This window comes from Rhinopithecus roxellana, unplaced genomic scaffold (genome assembly GCF_007565055.1).
Source record: "Rhinopithecus roxellana isolate Shanxi Qingling unplaced genomic scaffold, ASM756505v1 contig3843, whole genome shotgun sequence".
Classification (NCBI taxonomy): domain Eukaryota; kingdom Metazoa; phylum Chordata; class Mammalia; order Primates; family Cercopithecidae; genus Rhinopithecus; species Rhinopithecus roxellana.
In genome coordinates, this window is record NW_022142785.1 from 2,131 (window position 1) to 28,431 (window position 26,301).

The following is a 26,301-nucleotide window of genomic DNA, read 5'->3' on the forward strand; positions in this document are numbered from 1 at the left end:
AGTAGCTGGGACTACAGATGCCTGCCACCACACCCGGCTAATTTTTTGTATTTTTACTAGAGATGGGGTTTCACCGTGTTAGCCAGGATGGTCTCAGTCTCCTGACCTCGTGATCTGCCCCCCTGGGCCTCCCAAAGTGCTGGGATTACAGGCGTGAGCCACTGTGCCCAGCCGCCTGGCCCATAGTTTCTTTTAAGTGTTAAAATGATACTAGAACAGACGTAGTCAGTTGGTAATCTTTATTAAACATCATGGTCCCATACAGAGCACAGTTTATTGCCTACTAATATTTTTGTATTACCCGCTTGTTGAAGAAATTATCACTACCATTATAGTTTTGCAGTGTCTTTAGCTCAGTCTTTTAAAATACGAAGCAGAAAGTCATATTTTCAGCTTTATCAGTGAATGCTAATGCACTAACAAGATGAAATTATGAGCAATTATAAAAACTTCTTGTTCTTAAAATGGTTACCAGTAAATTATATTCTTTAACTTGACGAGATTTTACTGTTTCATTTCTGAAGGTTTTGGTTTTACAGACGTTAATAGCCGTCATGCATTTTTAAATGAGAAGGTATATTTTTTAGAGTAAGTCATATAAGTTGCCCTAAAAATTGTGTTCTCCAAAAATGTGTGTAAAAAGCCATAATTTCATGTAGATAAATACAGATATGTGTGTGGCCACAAAACTCACTAGCAGCGAATACAGATTTTTTTCTAGGAAGCCGAGAATTCTTATTTTCATTGGCTTAAAATGATAGAGTAAGGAAGTATTTGTACAAGGAGGAATGGAACACAGTTTCGTTGTGTTTAGTCAAAACTCCATAGCCCAAATTCTGTCTGTGAACTGCCTGTTAGAATTTGTAGATCTCATTTGGTTCTGATAGGGCATGGTATTTGTCTTAGATTGTTTTGGTGCCATGCTAAGGAAATAAATATGTTGATTGACTTTTTTTTTAAGTTTCATTTATCGCATATGTATATCATGCAGGTGCCCCCTACTGAGACAGTTCCTCAGGTCAAAAAAGAAAAACATAGCACACAAGCTAAAAATAGAGCAAAAAGGAAACCTCCTAAAGGAATGTTTCTTTCTCAAGAAGATGTGGAGGCTGTTTCTGCCAATGCCACTGCTGCTACCACGGTGCTGAGACAACTAGACATGGAACTAGTTTCAGTCAAACGACAGGTACTCCTAAGCCAGGTCTTGGATGTAAAAGAGTTAATTAGCACTTTAGAGGTGTTTCTGTTATTCATATATGTGAACGTTCTCTTTCCATAAATCTCAAAGGAGCATTCTGTTTCTAAGGAATTGGACAGATCTTGAGTACTAGCCCATTGATTTTTTTTTTCTTTTTAATGAACATATAAATTGAAGTGGATGGATATAGTGTCATCTGAAAGTATTTCTGAAGTATATAGGAAAGCATATGAATATCATATTTATATTATATATGTGTCTGTGTCTCCATGATTTCTCACAATATGAACATACCCCCATAACCTGCATCTGAATCAGAAAATGGAATGTTGCCCCCAGGCCCATGCATTTTGCCTCCTGGTCACTGTTCCATGGAATGCTGCATTCCCTCAGCAACTTCACCCCTCTTTTATTACCTGACTCCTCCTTGTAGGTGGCCGCTATTCTGATTTTTTTTCTTTTTAATTTTATTTTGTTTTTGAGACAGTGTCTTGTCTTGAGACAGTTGCCCAGGCTGGAGTACAGCAGTGCGATCTTGGCTCACTGTAACCTTTGCTTCCGGGGCTCAAGCAATCCTCCCACTTCAGCCTCCCAAGTAGTTGGGAGTACAGGCGCTTGCCATCAACCTGGCTAATTTTTTGTATTTTTGGTAGAGACAGGGTTTTGCCATGTTCCCCAGGCTGGTCTTGAACTCCTGAGGTCAAGTGATCTGCCTGCCTCAGCCTCCCAAAGTGTACTGAGATTACAGGTGTTAGCTACCACACTCGACCCTGTTCTGATGTTTAAAACCATAGGTTGTTTTTGTCCATTTTTGAATTTTATATAAATCAAACTCATATGATACTGTTTTTTATGTCTGGCTTTCTTTCAACCTGAGAGCTAAACAGTTTTTCAAAGCGGTCCTGTTATTTGATGTGCGTTTTGGTTGCACATCAGCGTTTCCCAGCTGTAGCACTATCGCCATGTTGGGCTATTCTGTGCACTGTAAGATGTTTAGCAGCATCCCTGGTCTTGACCCACTAAATGCTAGTAGCACCCTCCCCCTACCAGTTGTGACAACAGAAATATCCCCAGGCATCACCAGATTACCTCACAGGGGCACAATTGTCCCCATTTGAGAACCACTGCTCTACATCATTGCTATATTTTGGTAGTCTTACATTTTAGCCCTTCTAATGGGTTATAATGATGCCTCATTGTACTCTTTATTTGGCAGTTCCCTGATGGCTAGTGAGGTTGCTCACCTTTTCATCCATTTGTTGGCCATTTGGATATCCTCTTTTGTGATGTGGACTCAAGTCTCATCTGTTTTTTCTGTCAGGTTGCATATTTTCTTACTGGTTTATAGGTGTTATTTAGGCTCTGAGTTGTTTTCTACAACTTGTATTGTAAATACTGTAAATATGTTTTCCATTCTGTGACTCTTAATGGTATCTTTTGATGAACAGTAATTTTAATTTTAAGGTAGTTTAGTTTCTTAGTCTTTTCAGGTTAGTGTTTTTGAGTTCTGTTCACCTTTCTCAAGGTCATGACGATATTCTCCCATGTTAATCTTAGAAGTGTTGTTTTACCTTTTACATTTTGATCTAGAAATGTTTTTCTGTACTTGTTGTTACATGTAGGATTAATAGCCACTGTTTTGTTTTCATATGAGTATCAATTTGGTCAAGTATTTTTTGAAGAAACTGTCCTTTCTCCTTTGCAATGCAGCAGCACCTTTGTTTTACATCCAGTGTCTATGCATATGGGTCTGGTTCTCTGTTGCTTTGATCTGTTTGTCCATCCTTCACCGATACATTCTGTCCTAACTTTATGTACTTTATTTTAGTTATCCAGTGTAATATAAGTTCTCCAAGATTGTCTTAGTTATCCCTGGCCTTTTAATTTCCATATAAAATTTAGAATTACTTTATCAATTTTCAGAAAAATAATTTGAATTTTGATTGGGATTGTATTGCATCTATAGATACAAATGGAGAGTTAATGTCTTTATTGAGTTTCCTGATCAGTGAACATGATATACCCCTCCACTTCTATAGGTCTGTAATTTCTCTCAATGTTGTGTTGTTTTCTGTGTAAGAACTTATGCATCTTGTTAGTCATTCCATGATATTTGGTACTTTTTTGTGCTCTTGTAAAGGATATTGGTTTTTAAATCACTTTTTGTAATTATTTTGTCTGCTATGTAGCTTATTATTTTAATCTGATTGCATAGTACATTTAAACCGAAAATTCAACCTAGTAGTTGGTTCCTGTCCTCTCATTCTCTCTCTGGAATTCAATTCCAGAAACCCATCAGCAAGTTGTTGACTGACAGTTTATTTCTGGTTTTTGCTGCTTTTGATTTATCTTGATGGTTTCCTTGGAAGGTTAAACAGGAGACCAACTGTCATCTCATAGACACTAAGAGCAGGGTGTGCTGCCATCTTTCTTGTGGTTTAGGGAGGCAGCCCAGACCAGGACCCACGTACACTCTGTGTGCCCAGAGGAGCGGCTTCTTGTCATGGCTGCTGGCACAGCTGCACTCTCATCTTAGGAGAATCACTTAATCTTTGTAGGCCTCTTTTCAAATGAGATTAATCCTGGCCTGCCTGATCTCACAGAATATGTCTGGGCTACTGTGTGAGAGAGCATTTGAAGCTCTGTTTGTACTGGAAGAACTCTCTCTGGGGCTGTGAGCTCTTGTTGACATTGTTATCTTCCTTTACAAGGATGCTCCTTTCTCCCTCTGCTGAGTGAGCTCCTGGTGGTTGCTGTTTAATACGTTGAGGAAAGAAAAAGAGGCCCTTCTCTTCCACGTAGGTGTTATTGACTCCATAGTATGAGAGAGAAAAGATTCTTTGGTTTTCAGAGCAGGGTCAAGAGCAAGAATTTTTAAAATTTGAAGGTCGCTCACAATTATGAAGAGTGAAGACTCAGCCTCACTCAGAGAGGAGGTGGGTGATTTCCTTTCCATAGCCTTTTTAGGGCCACAGTGCAGCAGTGTGTTCATTGCCAAATGTGCTTCTAGACTCAAAATGGGCAGTCAGTCCACAGGGGCCACTTGTTCTAGAGGTCGTCATGTTTGGTATATCAAGGATACATTCTGAGAATAACAGAAAACTTGACTAACAACAGCTTAAGCAAGTTAGGGTTTATTTTTCTCAAATAGCAAGAAGTGCCAGCATCAGTGGCTACTGGTGTTACTCATGTGTTCAGTGATGCTCTCAGGGACCCAGGTACTTTTCAGGTCTTCTACTCTGCCATTCTAAGCTGTTGGCTTTTCATCTTGCTTGTTGCCTCATGTTGGAAGCTGCTGGAGCCATTTTGCAGCCCTCACATCTGCATTCAGGGCAGTATGAAGAGGAGGTGGGGTTGGAGGTAAGCCGTCTGTCCCTTTTAGCAGGAAAAGCAAAAGCCTTACCCAGAAGCTCCTTAGCTGAATTCGGTGTGCCCGTGCGTTGTGTACTGCTCTTCCTCCTTCCCAGGACATCATCAGCCTCTACCAGCAAGAAGGGGGCTGGGCATGTCTCATAAATTAGCCAGTGAACAGTGCAGGTTGCATTAGGTCTTTCTCTGAGTGGAGAATAAAATGATCTGACATTAAAAGAGGAATCACTATGCCCACAGTAAAGTAGCAAACAAAGTTCTGTATGACTGAGGGTTGGGTAAGAAGGTGGTGGAAGGGTGGTGGTGTCTAGATAGGGCGCCAGGACAAGTGGATGGCTTTTCCATTTTTCATCTTATTTTTTCTTTAAGTGTGATTACCTTTGCATCTTTTTTCTTACCTGTCTCGTTGCCACTCACTTTGCAGTTAACATGATGGTGGCCACTCATCTCTGGTTTTTTTTCTGCTTAATAAACACTAGATGTTTGGGGGGCATATTTTGTTTTTGTTTTTGGAGACAGGATCTTGGTCTGTTGTCCATCCTGGGACTGTAGTGTTACAGTCATGGAAGGCCTGGGCTCAAGCAGTTGCCCACCTCAGCCCCCTAAGTGGGTAGGACTGCAGGTGAGCACCACCACACATGGCTAATTTTTTAAATTTTTTTGGTAGAGACAGGGTCTCGCTGTGTCACGCAGGCTGGTCTTGAACTCCTGGGCTCGAATGATCCTGCCTTGGCCTCCCAAAGTGCTGTGATTATAGGTGTGAGTCACTGCACTAGCCTAATTTTTTTTTGGCAGGGTCTGGCTCTGTCACCCAGGCTGAAGTGCAGTGGTGTGATCTCGGCTCACTGCAACCCCTGCCTCCCAGGCTCAAGCCATCTTCCCACCTCAGCCTCCAAGTAGCTGGGACTACACAGCCTAGGTTTTTCTTTTCTTTTCTTTTTTTTTGATTTAAGTTCTAGGATACATGTGCATAACATGCAGGTTTGTTACGTATGTATACATGTGCCGTGTTGGTGTGCTGCACCCATTAACTCATGATTTACATGAGGTGTATCTCCTAATGCTGTCCCTTCCCCCTCCCCCCTCCCCACAACAGGCCCCGGTGTGTGATGTTCCCCATCCTGTGTCCAAGTCTTCTCATTGTTCAGTTCCCACCTATGAGTGAGAACATGTGGTGTTTGGTTTTCTGTCCTTGCGATAGTTTGCTTAGAATGATGGTTTCCAGTTTCATCCATGTCCCTACAAAGGTCATGAACTCATCCTTTTTTATGGCTACATAGTATTCCATGGTGTATATGCAGCCTAGATATTTCTGATATGGAAAATGCATCAGGAAGGGGGTATAGGCTACTGAGCATTTAGAGCTAACTTTTAGTTCAGAATTTGTAGATGTTTTGCATTTAATCTCTCTGCTTCTTTCATAACGTTACTTAATCACAGTGCAATATATACCCAGTTTTGTACTATCTGTGAACAACCAGCTAGAATGACAAGAGTGGTCTGTTTCACTGAAATGCAAAGAGGACATGTAATATTCTCAACCTTGACTTTTTCCTGCTAGAAGTTGCTATGTTACATTTTTAGCCAAAAGGAATCCAGTGAACGTAATCTGAGTACTTTGCAGTTTTCCTGGGTTTTTGGTAACTGAAAGACCACTGAGCAAGATCCTAAGATTGTACTGTCTAGTATGGCAGCCAGCAGCCCCGTGTGTGGTTGTTTAAATTTAGATTAATTACAAGTGACAAAAATTTTTAAATTTTTGGGTAGCATCTTCTACTCATGAATGTCTTTTACATGTTACTTGAGAAAATCAAGCTCCTCTTCCCTTGGCTTTCTTAGTTGCTTGTGTGAGTTTTCAAAGATGAAAAATGCTGGAGTTCAGAGTACCCTGGTGCTTGACACAGATATGCCTTCTACTTGGAGTAGAGAGAAAATAGCATACTTCATGCCCTGTCTCATTCAAGGGTCCGTGGGAAAATTAAAGAGCAGCCATAGCCTGGGTGGTTGGTATTGTTTGTGGTCTTTCTTTTGATTGCGTAAGAGCAGTGACAGATTGCCTTGAGCCAAGGCAGTAATGTGGAAAAAGATAATTTGTAGGAAAATGAAGAAGTGACAGTTAATCAAAGTTAGACTTCTAGAAAACTCACTGACATTGTGTTCTCCCTGCCCCCCCCATCATTAAACCTGTGCTTGTGCACTTCCACCCTGTGGAGAAGTGGTGGACAGCACAGCGATCTTGGGGCACTGTGAGGCTGTACCTGCAGTTCTGTTGTAAAGACTGGGCCTTTTTGGTCTTTACTGTGGGCTCTGTTATTTCAGTTCAATCCTATGTGGTAGGAAGCCCAGGGATTTCTTCTGTCTTTAATATAAGACTCCAGGTAGGTGTTTTGCTGCTCAGATATCACCTGTTAGGAAGCTGTGAATCCAGGACTGTGTACGTGAGAGCCCCTCCATCCCCTCCTCCTTGGGTCGTACCTTATCGGTTGCTCCGAACAAGCGAATAATAAACCTAGTTAGATGCTTCAAAGGATACCATAGGGACCTCAGAATTCAGCTACAATAGATGTTAGTAATGTCTTTACTCTTGGGTTTTTGTTTTTTAAGTTCTATTTTCATACCTTTATGTAGTTTTTATTTTTAAAATGAAAATCATTTTTTCCTTCGTAGATCCAGAATATTAAACAGACAAACAGTGCTCTCAAAGAAAAACTTGATGGTGGAATAGAACCTTACCGACTTCCAGAGGTAGGATTATGTTAACATCATCTCAGAAGTCATGCTCAAGTTCTACATGTTTAAGAATTTAATATCGGTGTGGTACATCTCTTGGAAGAGTATATGGACATAATTTTATGAACCTAGTTGATGTTAAAATTCTGATAAGAGAAAATGAAAGGTTCATTAAACATACTCATCTCTAAATGTAATGTGCTAAAATGTCTCATTTGGATATCCAGGTCATTCAGAAATGTAATGCACGTTGGACTACAGAAGAGCAGCTTCTCGCCGTACAAGGTAGGGGACATTCTTCTAAAGAGTTTAGGAGGCCGGGTGTGGTGGCTCACACCTGTAATCCCAACACTTTGGAAGGTTGACGCATTTGCTTGAGCCCAGGAGCTCAAGGCTGCTTTGATCCATGATCACACCACTGCATTCCAGCCTGGACAACAGAGTGAGACCCCGACTTTAAAAAAAAATTTTTTTTAAATAAAAGGGAAACAAAAAGAGCTTAGGAGGATTGGTAGGTTTTAGGGAAAAGTTATGTCCCGCCCTACTCCCAGCTCCTATTTATGGAGAAATAGATTCTTGGACAGTTCCGTTCCAGTGGATATCATTTTAGCCAAATTACCATATCCCTTTCGGCTTTTTTCTTTTCCTTTCCCACTTCTCACAAGTTGTGAAAACTTAACCTGGAACCCTCAGTTTTCTAAAGGTGTGAGTATTTCATTTTACTAGTTACTCATCGAGCTCTGACTAGTCAAGAAGTACAAAACCCTAAAAGAAGCAGACAGAGTGTTCGGATTTTAAGGTTGGGGGCGCTCTGGACCTGCGATACCAAAAGATGAATGCAGAATGTCCCCAACCCTAGGGCAATTGCTGGGTGACTTCAACTGTTATGTGACATGTAATGGGAAGACAGATGTCAAAATGACAGGGTCGGTCATCTCCAGAATATATCTAGAATTGACTAGTATTTTTCCTACTCCTATAATACATGAAATTAGTGCCTGCTGTTAAAAACCTGTATGTTTTCTTATCTGGATAAAGAGGTAAGTGTCACTTGTGGTTTTAAAAACATGTTTTTCTCTTGTATTTTAAAAATGCTTTCTTACATCCTTAGCCATCAGAAAATACGGCCGAGATTTTCAGGCAATCTCAGATGTGATTGGGAACAAATCAGTGGTACAAGTGAAAAACTTTTTTGTAAATTATCGACGCCGCTTCAACATAGATGAAGTTTTACAAGAATGGGAGGCAGAACATGGTAAAGAAGAGACCAACGGGCCTAGTAACCAGAAGCCTGTGAAGTCCCCAGATAATTCCATTAAGATGCCTGAAGAGGAAGACGAGGTAAATCTGAAAGAAAACAGTCACTTCTCTGTCAGGTCCCTGCTTGATATTGCAGTTTCTAAAGTGATGGATTTTTCAGCTATAGAGATTTTTAGGTTTCAGCTGCAGTAGTAGCTTCACTATTACCTGTAAATAGCCATGTGTATGCATTGACTCCAGTTCTTGGTCCCTGTATATTATTCACATTTTAATTTCTGGGCAAATTCATAATTCCATCCTGGTTTCCTCCAGCTACAAAATACTCTGCATTATCAGTTTTTCCTTAAATACAGTAAAATCCTGAGTGACAAAGACAGGGGAGTGGGGGCATAAACAAAAAGTAAAACGCAGTGAAAGCCGTTCTGAAGCACTAAGGTGGAAGTTCTGTGAGAAATGTCAGTGAAGCTCAGTCGTCTGAAATGTGTGGTCACATCATCATGAGGTTCGTGAACTTAGTGGGGAGTCTGCACAGCGAGCCAACGAGGAGCTCTTGAGACCTCTCCCTGCTGTCCAGATCTTTCAGCCTTTGATGCTCTTTGGAGCTGATTGGCTTAAATATTGATGGGGACAATTCTGTGGCTGGCTGGAACTTCTGTGATGGTGGCTAATTTCTGGAATGATAGCCCTGGTTTCATCTCTCACCTCCCTGCTTCCCGTGTCAGGGGCACCTGCCATTTCCCCATCTAGCCTGGCCTGCCTTGCTGTTATGTTTGTCCCTCTACTCCCAGAGCAGATGAGCCTGGGGCTGGGCATAAGAAAGAGTTACTTGCCAATCACTTCACATCTGAATTTATTCACAGGCATGGTAATTTAAGAATTAATTTAGCTTTCACATAAAAGCCTTTTTCAAACCATACTGGAATGATTTGAGATTACCTATTTTGTATTGTGTGTGCTACCGTTTTGCTCCGAGGGCCTGGCTCTAGAAACAGCCCAGAAGGCCCCTCCTGACCTGAGCATGGAAGTACCTTGTGAGGTATTGGCATCCCCTGCGAGTGTGGTGCCACCACTCCATGCAGGGCCTCTTTGCCGACTGGAAAAAGGACCTCAAGGCACAGCCCATCTGTAAGAACACCATTGAAACATATGAATTTTGTTAGAATTAGATTCTTTAGAGCCTTTTGCCAGAAAATCTTTGTAATAAGTGTACCAAATCTATAATATTGCCAAGGTCAGTACCCCTGAATCACCCCCATGAATAGCTCTGCCCAAAAAGAGCATGTGAGTAAAATGATGGTGTTTTTATCTTTCAACAGTGATGTTTTTTCTTTGTTCTTCTTTGTTTTTATTTTCAGTAATTTCTGTACCAGCACTAATTGCCCCTGTTAGCACTCAGTTTAGGAAGCACTGAAAGCTGGAGACTACTGGGGAAGAACCATTAGAATTTGCAGGAATGAAAGCTAGCTTCCTGTGTCTGTTTTCCGGCTTCAGTCCCAGGATGAGTGGAAGCAGAAACAGTCGGGAACTCTGGCTGTATTCCCTCTTCACATTTGATCAAAGCCAGTGCTGGCTGGGCTGGCATAACAAATCTCGTAGTAAATGTAGGACCAAGAGTCACTACCAACAGGATGTCAGTTGTTGTGCATATGCTTTTTTCTTCATTCTCTTATTTTTGGATCATTGGTTGACTGACTTAAGTGACTGAAGTATTTTTTTTTCTTAACCTTGTATTAGGCCAGAAGGTTCCTCCGTAATGATCCACTTACCGTGTGGATTGCACATCAAAGCACCGTCTTTCTTTTCACAGTCTAGTTATGGCTCCTCCGAGCAGCAGATCATAGTTTATTCTTGGTGGTTGATCTTCCATGTCTCTGTTTACCCAGCCTTCTCTGCAAAACAGAATGAAGAATGGTATTATCTAACTCGAGTTTAGTGCTGCGTAGTCCTTATATCCCTTTACAAACTTTTCACTCCACTAGTCATTTAAAATGTACCCCCTCATACCTTTCTTTTCTTTTTCTTTCTTTTTTTTTTTTTTTTTTTTTGAGACAGAGTCTCCCTCTGTCACCCAGGCTGGAGTGCAGTGGCTCAAACTCAGCTCATGCAACCTCCATCTCCCAGGTTCAAGTGCTTCTCCTGCCTCAGCCCTCAGCCTCCCTAGTAGCTGGGATTATGGGTGTGCACCATCACGCCTGGCTAATTTTTGTATTTTTAGTAGAGATGGGGTTTCGCCATGTTGACCAGGCTGGTTTCAAACTCCTGATCTCAAGTGAGCTGCCAGCCTCTGCCTCCCAAAGTGCTGGGATTACACGCTTGAGCCACCATGCCTGGCCTATTTCTTGAGTTTCTTTCTTTTTCTGCTTCTTGTAGTACCAGCCCTGCCCTGCCACCACCTGGTTTTCTGTTCTCCATATGTTAGTTTGCAGAAGGAGATTAATCTAGTGACCAGCTGCTTCTCTGTGTCCAAGGGCCTAAGGGAACTTGTTAGAATGCTGGCTTACTTGTCTGTCTGGTGAGTCCACAGAACTTGGGATGTGTGTGATTTCACCTTTTTATTTGTCCTGTAGAGTCCAGCAGCTGAGAAAGATGTCTGCTGGTGTCCTGCCTGTCCCCTCTGCCTCAGGTTTTATGTATTATACAGAAGCCACAGGGAGAACATGATAATTCCTAGAATTTCTAGGAACAGAATGGTCTGTCAGTTATAGATTATTTCCTTTAGGGCTTAGAGGCGGGTAGGTAGCCCAAGTATTTTGAGCTTTTGAAATTGGTAGTTATTTGATGTAGACAAGGGTGGGTTGGGGATGGTGTCACATCCAACCTTAAAGAAAGGGTACCATGGGATGGAAAGAGAAAGATGTCACTTAAAATTACAAAATGATTGAGTCTGTTACCAGTGAGGAGAAATCTCCTCATTTATCTAGGAACAGTTCTTGTAAATTGTGTAATGTTTAACTGAAGGAACAATCACTTTGAGATTTTGGACGCATAGCCCAGTTGTTTCTCTAGCAGTAAGATACCATGAGCATGGCAGAGAGCAGTAGGATGCTATGCAACCTTTAGGTTTGGGTCTGGGAGTCAGTTTTAAAAAATGGGAGAGGGAGTTAGGAAATGCCTCATAGCTTTTAAAGAAGATCCTGAGATGGCATGGGCTCCTGTGTCCCATCTGGAACCAGTGGCTGGGGGCTGAACGGGCTGGGCACCACAGCATGCCCTCACGCCAGTGAGAGGAGTTAGGGCTGCCACTGTGCTCGTATGTCCTTTTCAGGGTTTTTTGTTCATTTGTGTTTTTGGGACAGAGTCTTGCTCTGTTGCCCAGAGCAAGTGGAGTGTCATGGTACGATCTTAGCTCACTGCAGCCTCCAGCTCTCGAGCCCGTGATTCTCGTGCCTGGCTGGGACTACAGGTGTGCGCCACCACACCCGACCAATATTTCTTTTCAGTAGAGATCAAGGTTTTACCTTATTGGCAAGGCTGGTCTCCAATTCCTGGCCTCAAATGATCCACCTGCCTCAGCCTCCCAAAGTGCTAGGATTACAGGCATGAGCCACTGTGCCAGGCCGTTTTCAGGCACTTAAATTTAATCCTGGTGAAGTAGGTGTTATCACTATGTGTCTTCTGCACGTGAAGAAACTGAAGCTCAAAAAGACTGATAACTTGTTTGCACAAATCTGGAAAGTGGGAGGGCCAGGGTTTGAGCCCAAGATGTCTCGCTGGAGAGGCCACACACTTGCCCTGCCCTTAAGAACATGGTGGGCTGGTCGCAGTGACTCACACCTGTAATCCCAGCACTTTGGGAGGCCGAGGCAGGCAGATCATGAGGTCAGGAGTTCGAGACCAGTCTGCCCAACATGATGAAACCCTGTCTCTACTAAAAATACAAAAATTAGCTGGGCGTGGAGGCGGGTGCCTATAGTTCCAACTACTTGGGAGGCTGAGGCAGAAGAATTGCTTGACCTGGGAGGCAGAGGTTGCAGTGAGCCAAGATGGCACCACTGCACTCCAGCCTGGGAGACATAGACCTGTCTCAAAAAAAAAAAAAAAAACTTCGGTATTTGCTCTGCAGGTTTGCTGGCTACCTTCTCTTTTTAGTACACTGGAAATAGCAGCTTGTGTTGTTGACCTAGTCTTTGATCCTTTTTTTTTTTTTTCTTTCTCTTGGCCTCAGGCTCCTTCTGTTCTGGATGTCAGATATGCATCTGCCTCCTGAGAAACTCTGGTGGCTTTGAACACTTGGTGTGGACTACTGTGTTATCCGGGATATCAGGTATTACGAGACATCACCTAGCCATCTGCATCACATCTCTCTGGACAAGCAGCTATTACCAAAAAAGGCATATACTTCCAGTCCTGTGCTCCATCTGCCTTAATTCTTTGCTCGCTCCTCCATGTTGGCGCCACTTCCCAGAGAGCTCCACTGCATCCCACACTTTGCCCATGTGCTGGGGAAATCTCATGGCCTGCACATCTCGTGTGACTCTGGGAACCGCCTCCCCCGCCGGAGCCCCCGAGCCCCACCAATGGCAGCTCTTCCCAGTCAGCAGCTTCAGAGCAGGCAGTCTCCTTGGAAGGCCCGACTCTGTTCCTGCATGGCCTGCAATTTCTACTTTGTGCATAGAGTAATTTTCAGAGTAACCGCGACCCTGTTGGCCTTCTAGAAAGTTTGTCTTTTTCTTTTCTGAGACAACCACCTAAGTGATAATATGCTTTTTTGGAAATCAATATATATTGCCGGACTGCATCATAACCTTTATCATGCCAAGCATCCTGATGCAGCTCACATTTCCCTAAACATGGGTTATAGGTATGGTTTATAAATTGAGTTGGCTTAAACCTCTCCCTTCTCCCTTCCCAAGTGTCACAAAGCTCATTTACTGCAACTGTCATTGGACACTGTAGCTTAAAGGGAATGTGGACCTCAGTGCTTTCTGCCTTCAACTTTTCAGCATTGTGACCCCAGGGTGGGTGCCACCCCATCTTTTCCTGCCCCCTCCACCCCCACCCCCCACCTCCAAGAGGTTCGGCCCATATCACTGTACCTGGTGCTTGTACATTTGGAATTGGTGCCTTCTCCTTTTGGCAACCATGGTATCAATCCTTTTTCTCTTTTAGTGTCTTATTTCTTCTTTCAAGTTATTTGCTAGCCAAAGATGACATCACTGAGATTAGGAGACAGGGGAGAGCTTGCTGCAGATTCTGACAGTGCAGATTTTAAATGTCAGGATATTAGGATAGCTGGCGCTGGTTTATGAAAGCTGCACGTTGTCCCACGTTCTCTCAGTGTGCCTGGCCCTTTAAGTGGCACACTGTATGTCAGTTTGTGTCCTTCATGTGCCGATGTGATTACACAAACACCATCCACTCTCTTTTCATATCAGAGTACAGGACAGAGAAGTGATCAATGTGTTGGTCTAGTGAGACTGAGATGAAAAGAAATAACCTACAAAGTGGTCTGTAATGCCTTTTGGTTGGACTGGGAACAAGTAAAAATTTCTAATAAACATTTTGAGACTTCCAGAATCACTTTTGTTATCTTACCAGACCTTGGGCCTGCTGAGGGTTGAGGAGCAGACAGACTGCATTCTAACATACCCTGTTCCCACCCCACGGCCATTCAGACTGCACTAAATACGCTGAAGTTGCTTTTGTTGTTGTTGTTTGCATCGTTTGGATATTTTTTTTTCTGCTTTCAATACCAAAAAAATGCAGATGCTTTAAGGCATAAAACAGAATTCTTAAGAATTTAAAATATGCAATTAAAATTTGATATGTTTTGACTCCCAAGCACCTTGTTTTTTGTTGTTGTTGTTGTTGTTGTTGAAATTAGCTGATTATCTCTTTAGAAAGAGGGTCAGCTAGAAGCCTAGGTTTTTTGGAATTGCAAATTTTTTTTAGTATAGTCTGGAGAAAGGTCATTCAAAAGGGAAGTTCAATGGGACTTGCCCGCCCTTCATCATCTCGTTCCTGTGCCAGGTGTGTGTTGGTCATGTAAAAGCCTGGGAAGCTTTTACGTGAGGAGTCCCGGATTGCCGCTGCTGTGTGGAGACAGGGTTAGCAAAATGACACTAGTGATGAGGGAGGGGCTTCTTTTCACCATAAGCCTGCTGTGTACACCAAGGGCGGCGGGAGAAGCATGGGAAGGAGTCAGCCTAAGTTTGCACATTGCGTAAAGGGGACACTAAGGTATGAGCTGAAGCTTTAGGTTCTCCTTGCTTTCCTCAAGATCTCCTTCTTGCTCACAGAAGCAGTAGGCAGTTGCTGCAGTACGTTTCTCACCCTGCCAGTAGGTCTGTCTGTATCTCTCCTAAGGAAAATAGCCTGGGCCCTCCCGGCAGTGCTTGGAAGCTTGATGCTAATTCTTATATAGCGTGGCAAGCCGACCAGCAGTGCCAGGCCTTGATCTGTATTCTGCACTATCCCTTTACTGGGTTCCTGGCACTGAATGGCCGCCAGCCCTGAAGAATCACTTGTGATCACAGCAGCTGAACTGGGCTTTCTCCCAGAGAGAAGGGGCGTGTCATTTTGACTTGACAGAGGGAAAAATGGGAGCTGTCCTTGACTGCCTTTGTTGTGCTTTCCCGCGTAAGATAGCACTGTGTTTTCAACTGTTTTCATTACACCGTCTTTGCAATGATGTAAATGTAAGAGATCACTCAGCTTTAAAAGCAAAGTGGTTTCATCTTATTTATATGAAGACTTTTTAACATATCAAGAATTAGGTGCATTGGCAGGTAGGGTTTGGGGTGTGATAACTGCTTCAGATGGAATGTTCACTTAAGCTTTGTCTTCTTAAAAATTATCAATGTGAATGTCATAATTATATATTTTTGTGGAAAACTTTCTCGTAAGTATAAGTTATTGTGCAAAATATAGTATCATTGATGCAAATAATAGTTTAACGTTTAGTTTAGAAATCCTAAAAGATATAAATTGTATCGCATATGCATTAAAAGTCTGTTTTATTTAATTTTATGTAGATGTGTAAAGTGTTAGGTAAAATTTTTTTCACTTACCCATTTAAACACCTTGTTACTTGAATATTGTGTTGACTGGTCTGCAACAGTGATCCACTCTGTAATATAGCTCTTTTAACTGGGAAGGAACCACGCCCTAGTTGTGCTGATTACATTAGTGTTGGCACACAGTCGGGTGCTCGCGTAACACAAATGCCACGTTGTCTGGGTGTACAGTGTTTGTGGAGACGCCACTTCCTCAAAATGGTTTTTGATCGTTTTTAACCTATAAGACCTTTTGATGCTCACAAACCTCTATTCAACACACAAAATGAAAATGAAAAGGCAGCTGGGTTGTAAAAGTTTCCTGTGGTGGACTCATTAAGCAGTGGTTTTCTGTTCATCTAAAGTCTCCTCAGATACTACAGACCACTATTAAGTGTGCTCATTGTCACTTTAAATTTCAGCTATACCCTATTTTTGTCATTCTAAATATTAGACGTACTATTGGTATAATTGCACACCAAAAATAAGCCAAACAGTGCATTATGCTAACTGGATCCCTGCTTTTCTGTGAGCTAAGGAAAGATGGAGCCAGCTCCAACTAGGGCCTCTTTTTCTCTCTTGTCTATCCTGTTTCTAAACTGAACGATCCAGGATTCAAGCTTCTAGTGTCAAGTGAAACTTTCCTCAGATGAACTCCAGGTAGCTAGGTCACCTAAATCTAGTGGTCCTGTGTGATGCTCTTTCTGCCAGTCCCTGAATCTCTGCAGCTTCTCTTACCTGTAGTAAAGCACAATTGCAGTGACGTCGCATTCCGAAGAAGGAAGGTCAGCAGAGGCTATGCATGTTGTGTGATGATGAGTGTTTACAGCCACCTTCTCCTAAAACGAAATTTATACTGGGGTGGGTAGTATTCCATTATGTAGACTTATCAACTTTGCTAAGTGCTTTTTAGACAGCTTAAAAAATTTTCAAGATTTTAAAAGACGTATAAGGTTAAGTTTGCAAATATAATGGAAATGCTGTATATCTTTTGAAGTGATAAAATCCACGTTGAAATTTTAAAGAAAATATGTTGTAATAATGCTGTTGTAAGTAATATTTTAATGTCTCTTTGCCTGTTTTCTATTTCAGCACATTCGTTGTGGTGAATGTTCATAGCATTATAACTGCTTAGCCATTGAATGATAACATTTGTTAGTGGAAATTGGAAAATTTATTTGTGAAATTCTGCAGAATTCATTTTTCTATTTCCAACATTTGCTGAGGTTAAATAAAAATTTTCAAGCCATTGATGTAATAAAATATGAAATGAAAGCATTTTCTGCACCCCACGCTCCATCAAAGCAGTAGCCTACCCTGTAACAAAGTGGGGTTCTTTCTTTCCTTTTGAGTGAGCCTTGGGGTTTCCAAATGTATAATTTCCTCCCAATCAGACCCTGTGGAAATACCACCAGGGATGCCTTTTGTTCTTAACCTTTTGCTCTACCTGAACTACATTTTTTAAATATATGATACTTTTATAGTTGGGATCAAGTTGAAGCACATGAATTCATAAAGTTTGTGATAGTTGTGGGCTTAAATGCGAGGGTTCAGTAAGAGGCCTTTTCCCCCCCGTGGATGGATTTTCTTTTTTCAGCTTGACCAGGCTTTTGGCCTGATCCCTGGAGGCGGGATGGTGGCAGTGCAGAGGCAAGATCACTGCCTCTGTGGCCTCTGTTCAGCCAAGAGTGCATGCGCACCAGCGCCGGTAGTTTCCTGAGGAGCATGAGGAAGCTGGCGGTGGCTGTGGTCTCGTGGTCTTCCCTTTATTAGCTGGGTTGTAGGGTTTGGTTAGGTAACTACTGTAGATTTAGGCTAGAAGTCCAGTGCACTATCCATTGTGCCACTGAGCCTGCTCACTAGGTAACTTCTATAGAAATCCAATTTCTAGGTCCAGGCAGGTGGCGCTCCTGTGTGTGACTGCACAGTGTAGGAGGGTTGTAGAAGGGTGACCGGGTCCAGCCTTCCCAGCGCTGACAGTCTAGTGGAGGACACTGCACATATCCTTCAGGTGACAGCAGTCAGCACGACAGCGAGTAGAGCCGCAGCTGCAGGCAGGTCTGGGAGGGAGGTCGCAGCCGCCTTGCATCTAATTTAGAGAGTACCTGTCCTGGAGCTGAGCCTGTGGAAAGGGGAGAGTCTCCTTGGGTGAGGGTGGCACCTAGGGGCGGAGGCCAAGAGTGTTGAGACCTCTGCTGTGATTTGTGAAGGTGGCTTGTGGTCTAGAACAAGAGGAAATGAATGCCAAGGACAGAGAGGAGGAAGGTTGAGGCCAAGGTGGCCCCTGCCAAGATGCTGCTCGACATCTGCCAGGATGGGCACTGAAGGTGGAGCCATTTGGACTTGGCCGTTATTGACTTAAAAGAACCCCGGGTGATGGCTGAGGCTGGGAAGAGGGAGCTATGAAGGGTTGAGGGAGAGGCCCTCTCAAAGACTGGTCTAACCTGAGCGCATGCAAGAGCACAGGATAGGAAGGGATAGCAGGCAGGCTGTGAGTCCCGAATCAGGGACGCATGGAGGCCCTGGCTTCAGTCCCCCTTTCTCGGACTGGGGGGGGAAAAACACCTGTATGCAGGTGTAGATGAGGGGCCCCTGTGCCTCACTTCCCATGATCTTGGCCCTCCCCACAGCCCCAGCTTCAGACAGATGTGACTGAAGCACCCTGAGGTCGGCGACCTAGGGGAGCTCAGGAATAGCAGCCTGGAAGTAGCAGGGAGTTCCATCCCAGGGTCAGCTCTGGGTAATCTGGGTAAGGCAGCCCCCTGCAGAGACCAGCTCAGACATGGTCTAGGACTGATTCTCCTTCCCTGCCTCACTTTTTCTGTCCCGTACTTCTGTTGCCTGGGATTGCTTTCAAAAGCAAACCATTGATCCACAAAGCCTCATCTCAGGCTTGCTTTTGGGTGGAATCTAGGCCAAGACAGCACCAAAGTGAGAATCCCAAGGCTGGGAGAGACCTGGTGAGATCCCTGCTGGGCCTGTCCCAGCCTTTCAGCTTATGGGAGGGAGAGATCTTGAGAGCACTTGGTGCTCTAGACACTGCTAGAAAGGCCACGGTGGCGCCCACGCCAAACAGGGAGCAGCTGCACTGCTTGGAGGCAGGTGCCGGCTCTCAGCAGTCCCTTTCCTGCAGCCCCCAAGCAGCATGCTTCCCACACTGCAAGGACCGTGCTTCCCACACTGCAAGCACCGTGCTTCCCACACTGCAAGGACCGTGCTTCCCACACTGCAAGCACCGTGCTTCCCACACTGCAAGCACCGTGCTTCCCACACTGCAAGCACCGTGCTTCCCACACTGCAAGCACCGTGCTTCCCACACTGCAAGCACTTGCTAGGCACTGACTCTTGGAGCTGACGGGTGTGTGAGGCTCCTGGCAAATTGCTTGCCTTTTCAACAGATGGGAGGCTGTGCTTGGGGCAACATTTGGGCCCAGACTAGCTCATGAATGACCCTGACTTATTCTTTGTTTTGGGGTCTTTTTTCTTTCTTTCTTTTTTTTTTTTTTTTAATGAGATTGAATCTTGCTCTGTTGCTCAGGCTGGAGTGCAGTGGTGTGATCTCTGCTCTGCAGCCTCCACCTTCCAGGTTCAAGCGATTCTCCTGTCTCAGCCTCCTAAGTAGCTGGGATTACAGGTGTGCCGCCACCATGCCTAGCTAATTTTTGTATTTTTAGTAGAGATGGGGTTTCACAGTGTTGGCCAGGCTGGTCTCGAACTCCTGACCTCAGGTGATCCACCCGCCTTGGCCTCCCAAAGTGTTGGGATTACAGGTGTGAGCCACTGCGCCCGGCCAATTCTTTGGTTCTGGGCTGAATGGAACCCGCTCCCCAAGTGCACTTTCCTGTTGTCCCAGAAGCAGGAGCACAGTCACAGGCCTTGAAGCATCCGCTTGCCTGCCACCTCTGCCAGCTCACCCTCCCTTTGCCATTTCCCCACTGCCTGGGTGCTCCGTCAGCACCTGCGGACTCCACAGCACTCACACCTAAAGCCCTGTTCCCAGAGCTCAGCTGCCACTGGACCACTCCGCTCCTTTGTCCATCAGTGCCTCCAAATTACACAAAGTCTGAGACTAAGACCCTTTTCCCCTGCACCTGTTTTTGTAACCTCTTTGGTGTGTGGCACTGCTGTGTATCTGGTTGCCAAGCTAGAAGCACTTTGATCCATTGCTACTGCCAGGGACAGCACAAGTCCTCCCTCCTACCTGAGGGGGTGCCGCAGCCTCCTAACCTACCCCTAATCCCCACCATTCCTCTTGCCTTTTCTCTCCTGCTCCCCACCTAATCTCCTGTGGAAAGCGGAAAGCATTGCATCTGTCTCCCAAAAAATACACAGCCCTTCATTCCGCCCTAAGGCCCTGTAACCTGACTTCGGGGGCTCGGCCTGCCCCGGGCAGCCTGCCCCGGGCCCAGTCATACATCCTATCCATCTCTGGTCCTGACGAACCCCTTCCCCCACCTTCTGCAGGGGGACTGATTCTCGCGGCTTCTACAACTTAAGCCTCATTCTGTGCTAATCTCTGTGCTAAGTGTAATGAAGTGATTTTAAATTCTTATTTTAAAAATAGGTAACTAATGTTCCTGGTATGAAAGGCCTCCGTGAAACGTGAGTTTCTCATCCCTGTCCTCTAACCACCCAGTTCTCTCCATAGGCAGCCATTGCTGCCTGTTCCTTGCGTATCCCTCAAGGGATGATCACACATTGCAGGCATGCATGTGTGCAGACATACAGATGGCACACTGTACACTAGCTTCGCCCACCTGACACACTGAGAGTCTTCTCAGCCTTCGTGCATTAGCACATGTGTCTAAAGTCAGTTTGGGCCGGACGCGATGGTTCACGCCTGTAATCCCAACATTTTGGGAGGCCAAGGCAGGTGGATTACCTGAGGGCAGGAGTCTGAGACCAGCCTGGCCAACATGGTGAAACCCCGTCTCTACTAAAACACACACACACACACAAATCGCTGGGTGTGGTCACAGTGCGCGCCTGTAATCCCAGCCACTTGAGAGGCTGAGGCAGGAGAATCACTTGAACCCAGGAGGTGGAGGTTGCAGTGAGCCGAAATTGCGCCACTGCACTGCAGCGTCGGCGACAGAGTGAGACTGTGCCTCAAAAAATAAAAATAAAAAAAAAACTGCTTCGTTCCTTTGTATTGGCTTCATGGTATTCCATTTATGGTGGCAATTATTTATGGAAACAATGGTCAATTGACAGGCACTGAAGTATCCTTTGTAAAACAGCAGAATGGAAATCACATGTCACTTCACCTATGTGCCAGTGTAGTTGCAGGATAAATAGAATCTCTGGATGAAAAAATCTGGTTCATTTTTCCTTTTGATATGTACTGCTCACTGGCCTTCCAGAGCATTGTATCAGTTTCTCCTTCCGTCTGCGTGAACAAGGCCACTTGTTGCCCCACGCCCTTCCTAACGCTGTGATCATTGCACATTTTGATCTGAGGTGTTTGATAAGCTGTTGGGCTCACTAGATTGAGTTCCTTGAGGTCAGCACTGTTGTGCTCATCTAGTTCCCCACAGCTGGGAATAATAGGCACACAGATGTGTAGTCATGAAGTAGAGAAATCGGGTGCATTGCAGAGGAAAATTAAACACCTGCTGGCCCCATGCTTAGGGATCAAAGGCCCCGCTATGGCTTGTGAGTGACTCCCAGAGAGTGGGGTTCCCAGCTGCCAATTCCTGCATGTCCAGAGAGGAATTAGCTGAGGCTTGGGGTTTTCTGGGCCCTTGTCTTGTTTATTGAGCTATCTGCTACTTAGATATTTATTGCCAAAGGACTAGGGGGAGAAACATTCAAATCTGAAGGCCTGGTGATTATAGATTTTTGTTTGTTTGTTTTGAGATAGGGTCTTGCTCTGTCGACCAGGCTGGAGTGCAGTGGCATAATCTTGGCTCACTGCAACCCGCACCTCTCAGGTTCAAGTGATTCTCATGCCTCAGCCTCCCGAGTAGCTGGGATTACAGGCACGTGCCACCACACCTGGCTAATTTTGTATTTTTAGTAGAGACGGGGTTTCACCATGTTGCCCAACCTGGTCTTGAACTCCTGACCTCAAGTGATCTGCCCACCTCAGCCTTCCAAAGTGTTGGGATTACAGGCATGAGCCACTGCACCTGGCTATAGAGTTTAAATGAGGTTGAATTTCAAATTCTAGGTCCTCCATCTCCCTGCATTCTTTGGTGCCCTTCTTACCGTCCACCCTCGTTAATGGGGAGTTGGCTGACTGATACATGGGAGGAAATTGACCGAGTTCTGGCCTGGACAAGCTGAAGACACCTTCCTGCCAAGATGGGGCAGGGAGTGCTTCTCACAACAACACTAGAAGCAGGAAGGGATGGTCCCGCCTGCGCAGTCATGCGGAAGGTGTCCGGGAGGAAGGGACAGTTGAATAAGGACAGCAGCTCACCCGAGCAAGGGTGAGTGGCAGCACAGGAGCTGGCCCCTTGCAGTCAAGTCGGCTGTTTCTTTGTTGTCAATGGAGGGTATTAGAATTTTAATGTGGTTCAGGCCGGGTGCGGTGGCTCACACCTGTAATCCCAGCACTTTGGGAGGCCAGGGAGGACAGATCACAAGGTCAGGAGATCCAGACCATCCTGGCTAACACGGTAAAACCCCGTCTCTACTAAAAATACAAAAAATTAGCTGGCGCGGTGGCGGGCGCCTGTGGTCCCAGCTACTCGGGAGGCTGAGGCAAGAGAATGGCGTGAACCGGGGAGGCGGAGCTTGCAGTGAGCCAAGATTGCACCACTGCAGTCCAGCCTGGGCGACAGAGCGAAACTCTTGTCTCAAAAAAAAAAAAAAAAAGAAAGAAATTTTGTATGGTTCTCTGGTGATTTGTGCATCAGCCTGGTGCCCTGCTTATGGCAGGTACCTAGTGAGTTTTTGTGGCTGCAGGAAAGACTTGGCCGAATTCCACCGCAGGCACCGGAGATTGAGGCAGGGATGCTTTGAGGGCCCGCAGCACTTCCTGCCCCCAGGACTTCCTCCCCAGGCCGTCCCTGTTGGCCAGTTTGGGAGAGATTTGGCCAAGGAACAGATGACAGGATGCAGGCTGAGCTTTCTGACTTGTGCTAACAACTTCAGTTTACTTTTGAAATTCCTTTTCCTCAGCTCTGGGCAGACTGGACATTTCTGTTGTCCAAGAGCAGCCCGTGTCCCCTAACCACTGTTTGCCAGCACTCAGCCCCAAGGAGAGGCCTCCTGTCCCTCCTGCCGAGACTTTGCATAACAATTATTTGGAGTATGGCTCATGGCACTTCATTGAATAAATTTAGCAACAAGTGGGTCTTATACTGGCAGGGCGCGATAGTACTCTCAGCTACTCTGGAGTCTCAGGTAGGAGGATTGCTTGAGTCCAGGAGGTGAAGGCTGCAGTGAGCTATGATCATACCACTGCTCTCCAGCCTGGGCAACACAGTGAGACCCTGTCTCAAAAAAATTATATAGGCCCTGGGCATGGTGGCTCACCCTTATAATCCAAGCATTTGAGAGGCTGAGGTGGGTGGTTCACTTGAGGCCAGGAGTTTGAGACCAGCCTGGTCAGCATAGTGAAACCCTGTCTCTACTAAAAATACAAAAATTAGCCGGGCTTGGTGGCAGGTGCCTGTAATCCCAGCTACTTGGGAGGCTGAGGCACAAAAAATGCTTGAACCTAAAAGGCAGAAGTTGCACTCCAGCCTGGGCGACAGAGCAGGACCCTGTCTCAAAAAACTAAATATTTAGTATATAAATAAAGTGTGTCTTTTGCTATATAGCAAATCATTTGTATTTTTTTAGTAATAATTACTTGATTTATTGGTGATTGCTTTGCCCTTAAGGACCAAACATGCATTACATTATTTAATCTTTATGACAGCCTCACAAGTAGGGACTGTCATTATCTCTGTTCTACAGAAGAGGAAGCCAAGACAGAGAAACATGTCTTGCCCACATCATGCAACTGGCAAGTGCCAGAGGTGGGCCAGAAGCACCTGAAACTGCACCTCCCCTTACAGCCTCTGTCACTCTCTCGGATGCTGACTCAAGTCCTCGCTCCACTCTGAAATCTTTTTTGATCTCGTTCATGCCCTTAACTTCTCTAGGCCTGTCTCCTGACATACAGAGCAAGGATAATGGGCATTTCTTTTTTCTTTTTTATTATTTCTGCCTCTAGAGATAGCATTTTATTTTATTTTATTTATTTATTTATTTATTTATTTATTTATTTTTAGTTTTTTGAGACAGTCTCACTCTGTCGCCCAGGCTGGAGCATCTCAGCTCACTGCAACCTCCACCTCCTGTGTTCAAGTGATTCTCCTGCCTCAGCCTCCCAAGTAGCTGAGATTACAGGCACTTGCTACCACGCCTGGGTAATTTTTTTGTATTTTTAGTAGAGATATGGTTTCACCATGTGGGCCAGGCAGGTCTGGAACTCCTGACCTCAGGTGATCCGCCTATCTCGGCCTCCGAAAGTGCTGGCATTACCAGCATGAGCTACTGTGCCTGCCTGATAATGAACATTTTAAAGGCTAGTGAGCTTAAACCAAGCAGTGTGCACAAAGGCTTCAGTCTGCCCCAGTTGCCTGGCATGGAATAGAAGCTGGATAAACGGTCAATCCACTCATTCTGAAGACAGGTCTTTGAGGTGTGTTGCTAGCACCTCCGTGGGGAGGGTAAGACCTGAGCTTTCCACAGCTCACTGGCCTTCAAGAAAAACCCTTGCTTTCTCTTCTAAAACTTGCACCTCCCATCTCACCCCCGAGACAGTGAGTGAGCCACAGGTGTCTTTAGTGGCATACCCTTTTTTTAGTTTGAGACGGAGTTTCTCCCTGTCGCCCAGGCTGGAGTGCAGTGGCGCGATCTTGGCTCATTGCAAGCTCAGCCTCCCAAGTAGCTGGGACCACAGACGCCCGCCACCACACCTGGCTAATTTTTTGTCTTTTTAGTAGAGATGGGGTTTCACCGTGTTAGCCAGGATGGAAGTGGCATACTCTTAGCCCATACTGCACTGTTAGTGTGTGTATTCATATATTTTATTTTATTTATTTATTTATTTATTTATTTATTTGGAGACAGAATCTCACTCTGTCGCCAGGCTGGAGTGCAGTGGCGCGATCTCAGCTCACTGCTCCCTCCGCCTCCGGAGTTCAAGCGATTCTCCTGCCTCAGCCTCCCGAGTGAGTAGCTGGGATTACAGGCACGGGCTACCACGCCCAACTACTTTTTGTATTTTTAGTAGAGACAGCGTTTCACCATGTTGGCCAGGATGGTCTTGATATCTTGACCTCACGATCCGCCTGCCTCGGCCTCCCAAAGTGTTGGAATTACAGGCGTGAGCCACCACGCCCTGCCTGTGTGTATTCATTTATAACTTACAGGCACTGTTCATAACCGGTTTGTTCAACATCAATCACACTAACGCACCGTTTTCTTCCTGCACCCACAAGTCTAGGCCCAGGCCATTGCTATCCTGAGGCTGGGACTGCTCTGTGCTGTCAGGCTCCCACTTCTCAGAAGAGGGAACTGAGGTCAGAGAGTCAATCAAGTGAGTTGCCCAGGGTCACTCAGCTCCTACACGGAGGAGGGAGCCAGGTGGGCTGACTTTGAGACAGAACTCCTCCACCGAGCTTGGCTGCCAAGGGCCGCTGGTAAGTGGAGGGGAGGTGGACCCCTTCACCTGGGCTACAGCCCATAGCTGAGCCTGTCCTGAACTTCCCCACGGCCAGCTACAGCGAGTACAGCCCCTTGGGTCTTGGGTCACAGACCCTGAGGACCACTGCAGGGATGACCTCTCAATGGGACTGGCTGTGGGGTGTCCCACAGGGGAACATCCTTTACAAACCTAGATTTCCTCTCATCGCTGGGGTACAGGAGGTGTGCTTCAGCTTTCCTGCTTCTAGCAGAGCACCTTTCCCAAATCCTGGGTGACCCAAACTGACAGCCAGCCCTCTGCAGCTGTGCCCTGCTCACTACCCCTCCGTTTCCTCCACCTTTCCACTCACAGCCCCAGGCTGTCCGAAATGGACCTCTTGGCACTTCCCCACCTTGAGCTTTTTCAGGCCCTTGTTGACACGCTGCCTAGCCATTGAGATTGACCCCACCAGCCTCTTCCTTCCTGGAGTGTGAGTCCAGGCTCCTCTGCAGCCCTGGGCCACTGAGTCAAAGACCTCATGGGTGCCCACGGAGTATTGGCCATCAGTGCCATGAGGCCAGGGCCTGCAGCACCGAGTTGAAGACCTTGTGGGGCCCACGGAGTGGTGCCCATCAACACCGCGAGGCCAGGGCCTGCAGCAGTTCTGTGTGCCACTGCACAGCCTCCACGGCAGGATTCTGCCCTTGCCTGGCCCTGATTGCAGGGTGGCTCTAATGACCGCTTCACCCTGATCACCTTTCTCAGAAAGACTGACAGTCCTGGTCCCCAGGACTCTGAGTGTCCTTGCCTTGTGTCGTCCCTTACCCACCAACTCTGGGCTGAGTCATAGACTTGTTTTGATCAATGGAACCTTCACAGGCTTGACATGAGCTTTAGGGCCTGCCTGCTCTTGTTTCTGAAAACTCTGTTACCCTGTAAAGAAGCTTGGGACAGCCTGCTGGAGACAGGTAGTCAGGCCGACAGCCACCAGAAACCACCAAACCTCTATGTGAAGCCATCTAAAGCCAGGAGGCCCTGGTTGAGCACCCAGGATACCTCACGAGTGACTCAGACAAGACTAGCACAAGAACCGTCCAGCCAAGCCCAGTTCCAATTGCTCA

General features: G+C 45.5%; 1 protein-coding gene across 1 annotated transcript; it reads left to right on the forward strand.

Moving 5' to 3' along the window:
- Positions 1 to 976: 976 nt before the first annotated feature.
- On the forward strand, positions 977 to 14,074 carry LOC115895922 (REST corepressor 1-like). Its single transcript, XM_030926461.1, has 5 exons — positions 977 to 1,186; positions 7,235 to 7,312; positions 7,525 to 7,582; positions 8,409 to 8,638; positions 12,723 to 14,074. Exons 1-5 carry the CDS (start codon positions 977 to 979, stop codon positions 12,762 to 12,764), a joined length of 618 nt encoding a protein of 205 aa, XP_030782321.1. The 3' UTR covers positions 12,765 to 14,074.
- Positions 14,075 to 26,301: the final 12,227 nt, after the last annotated feature.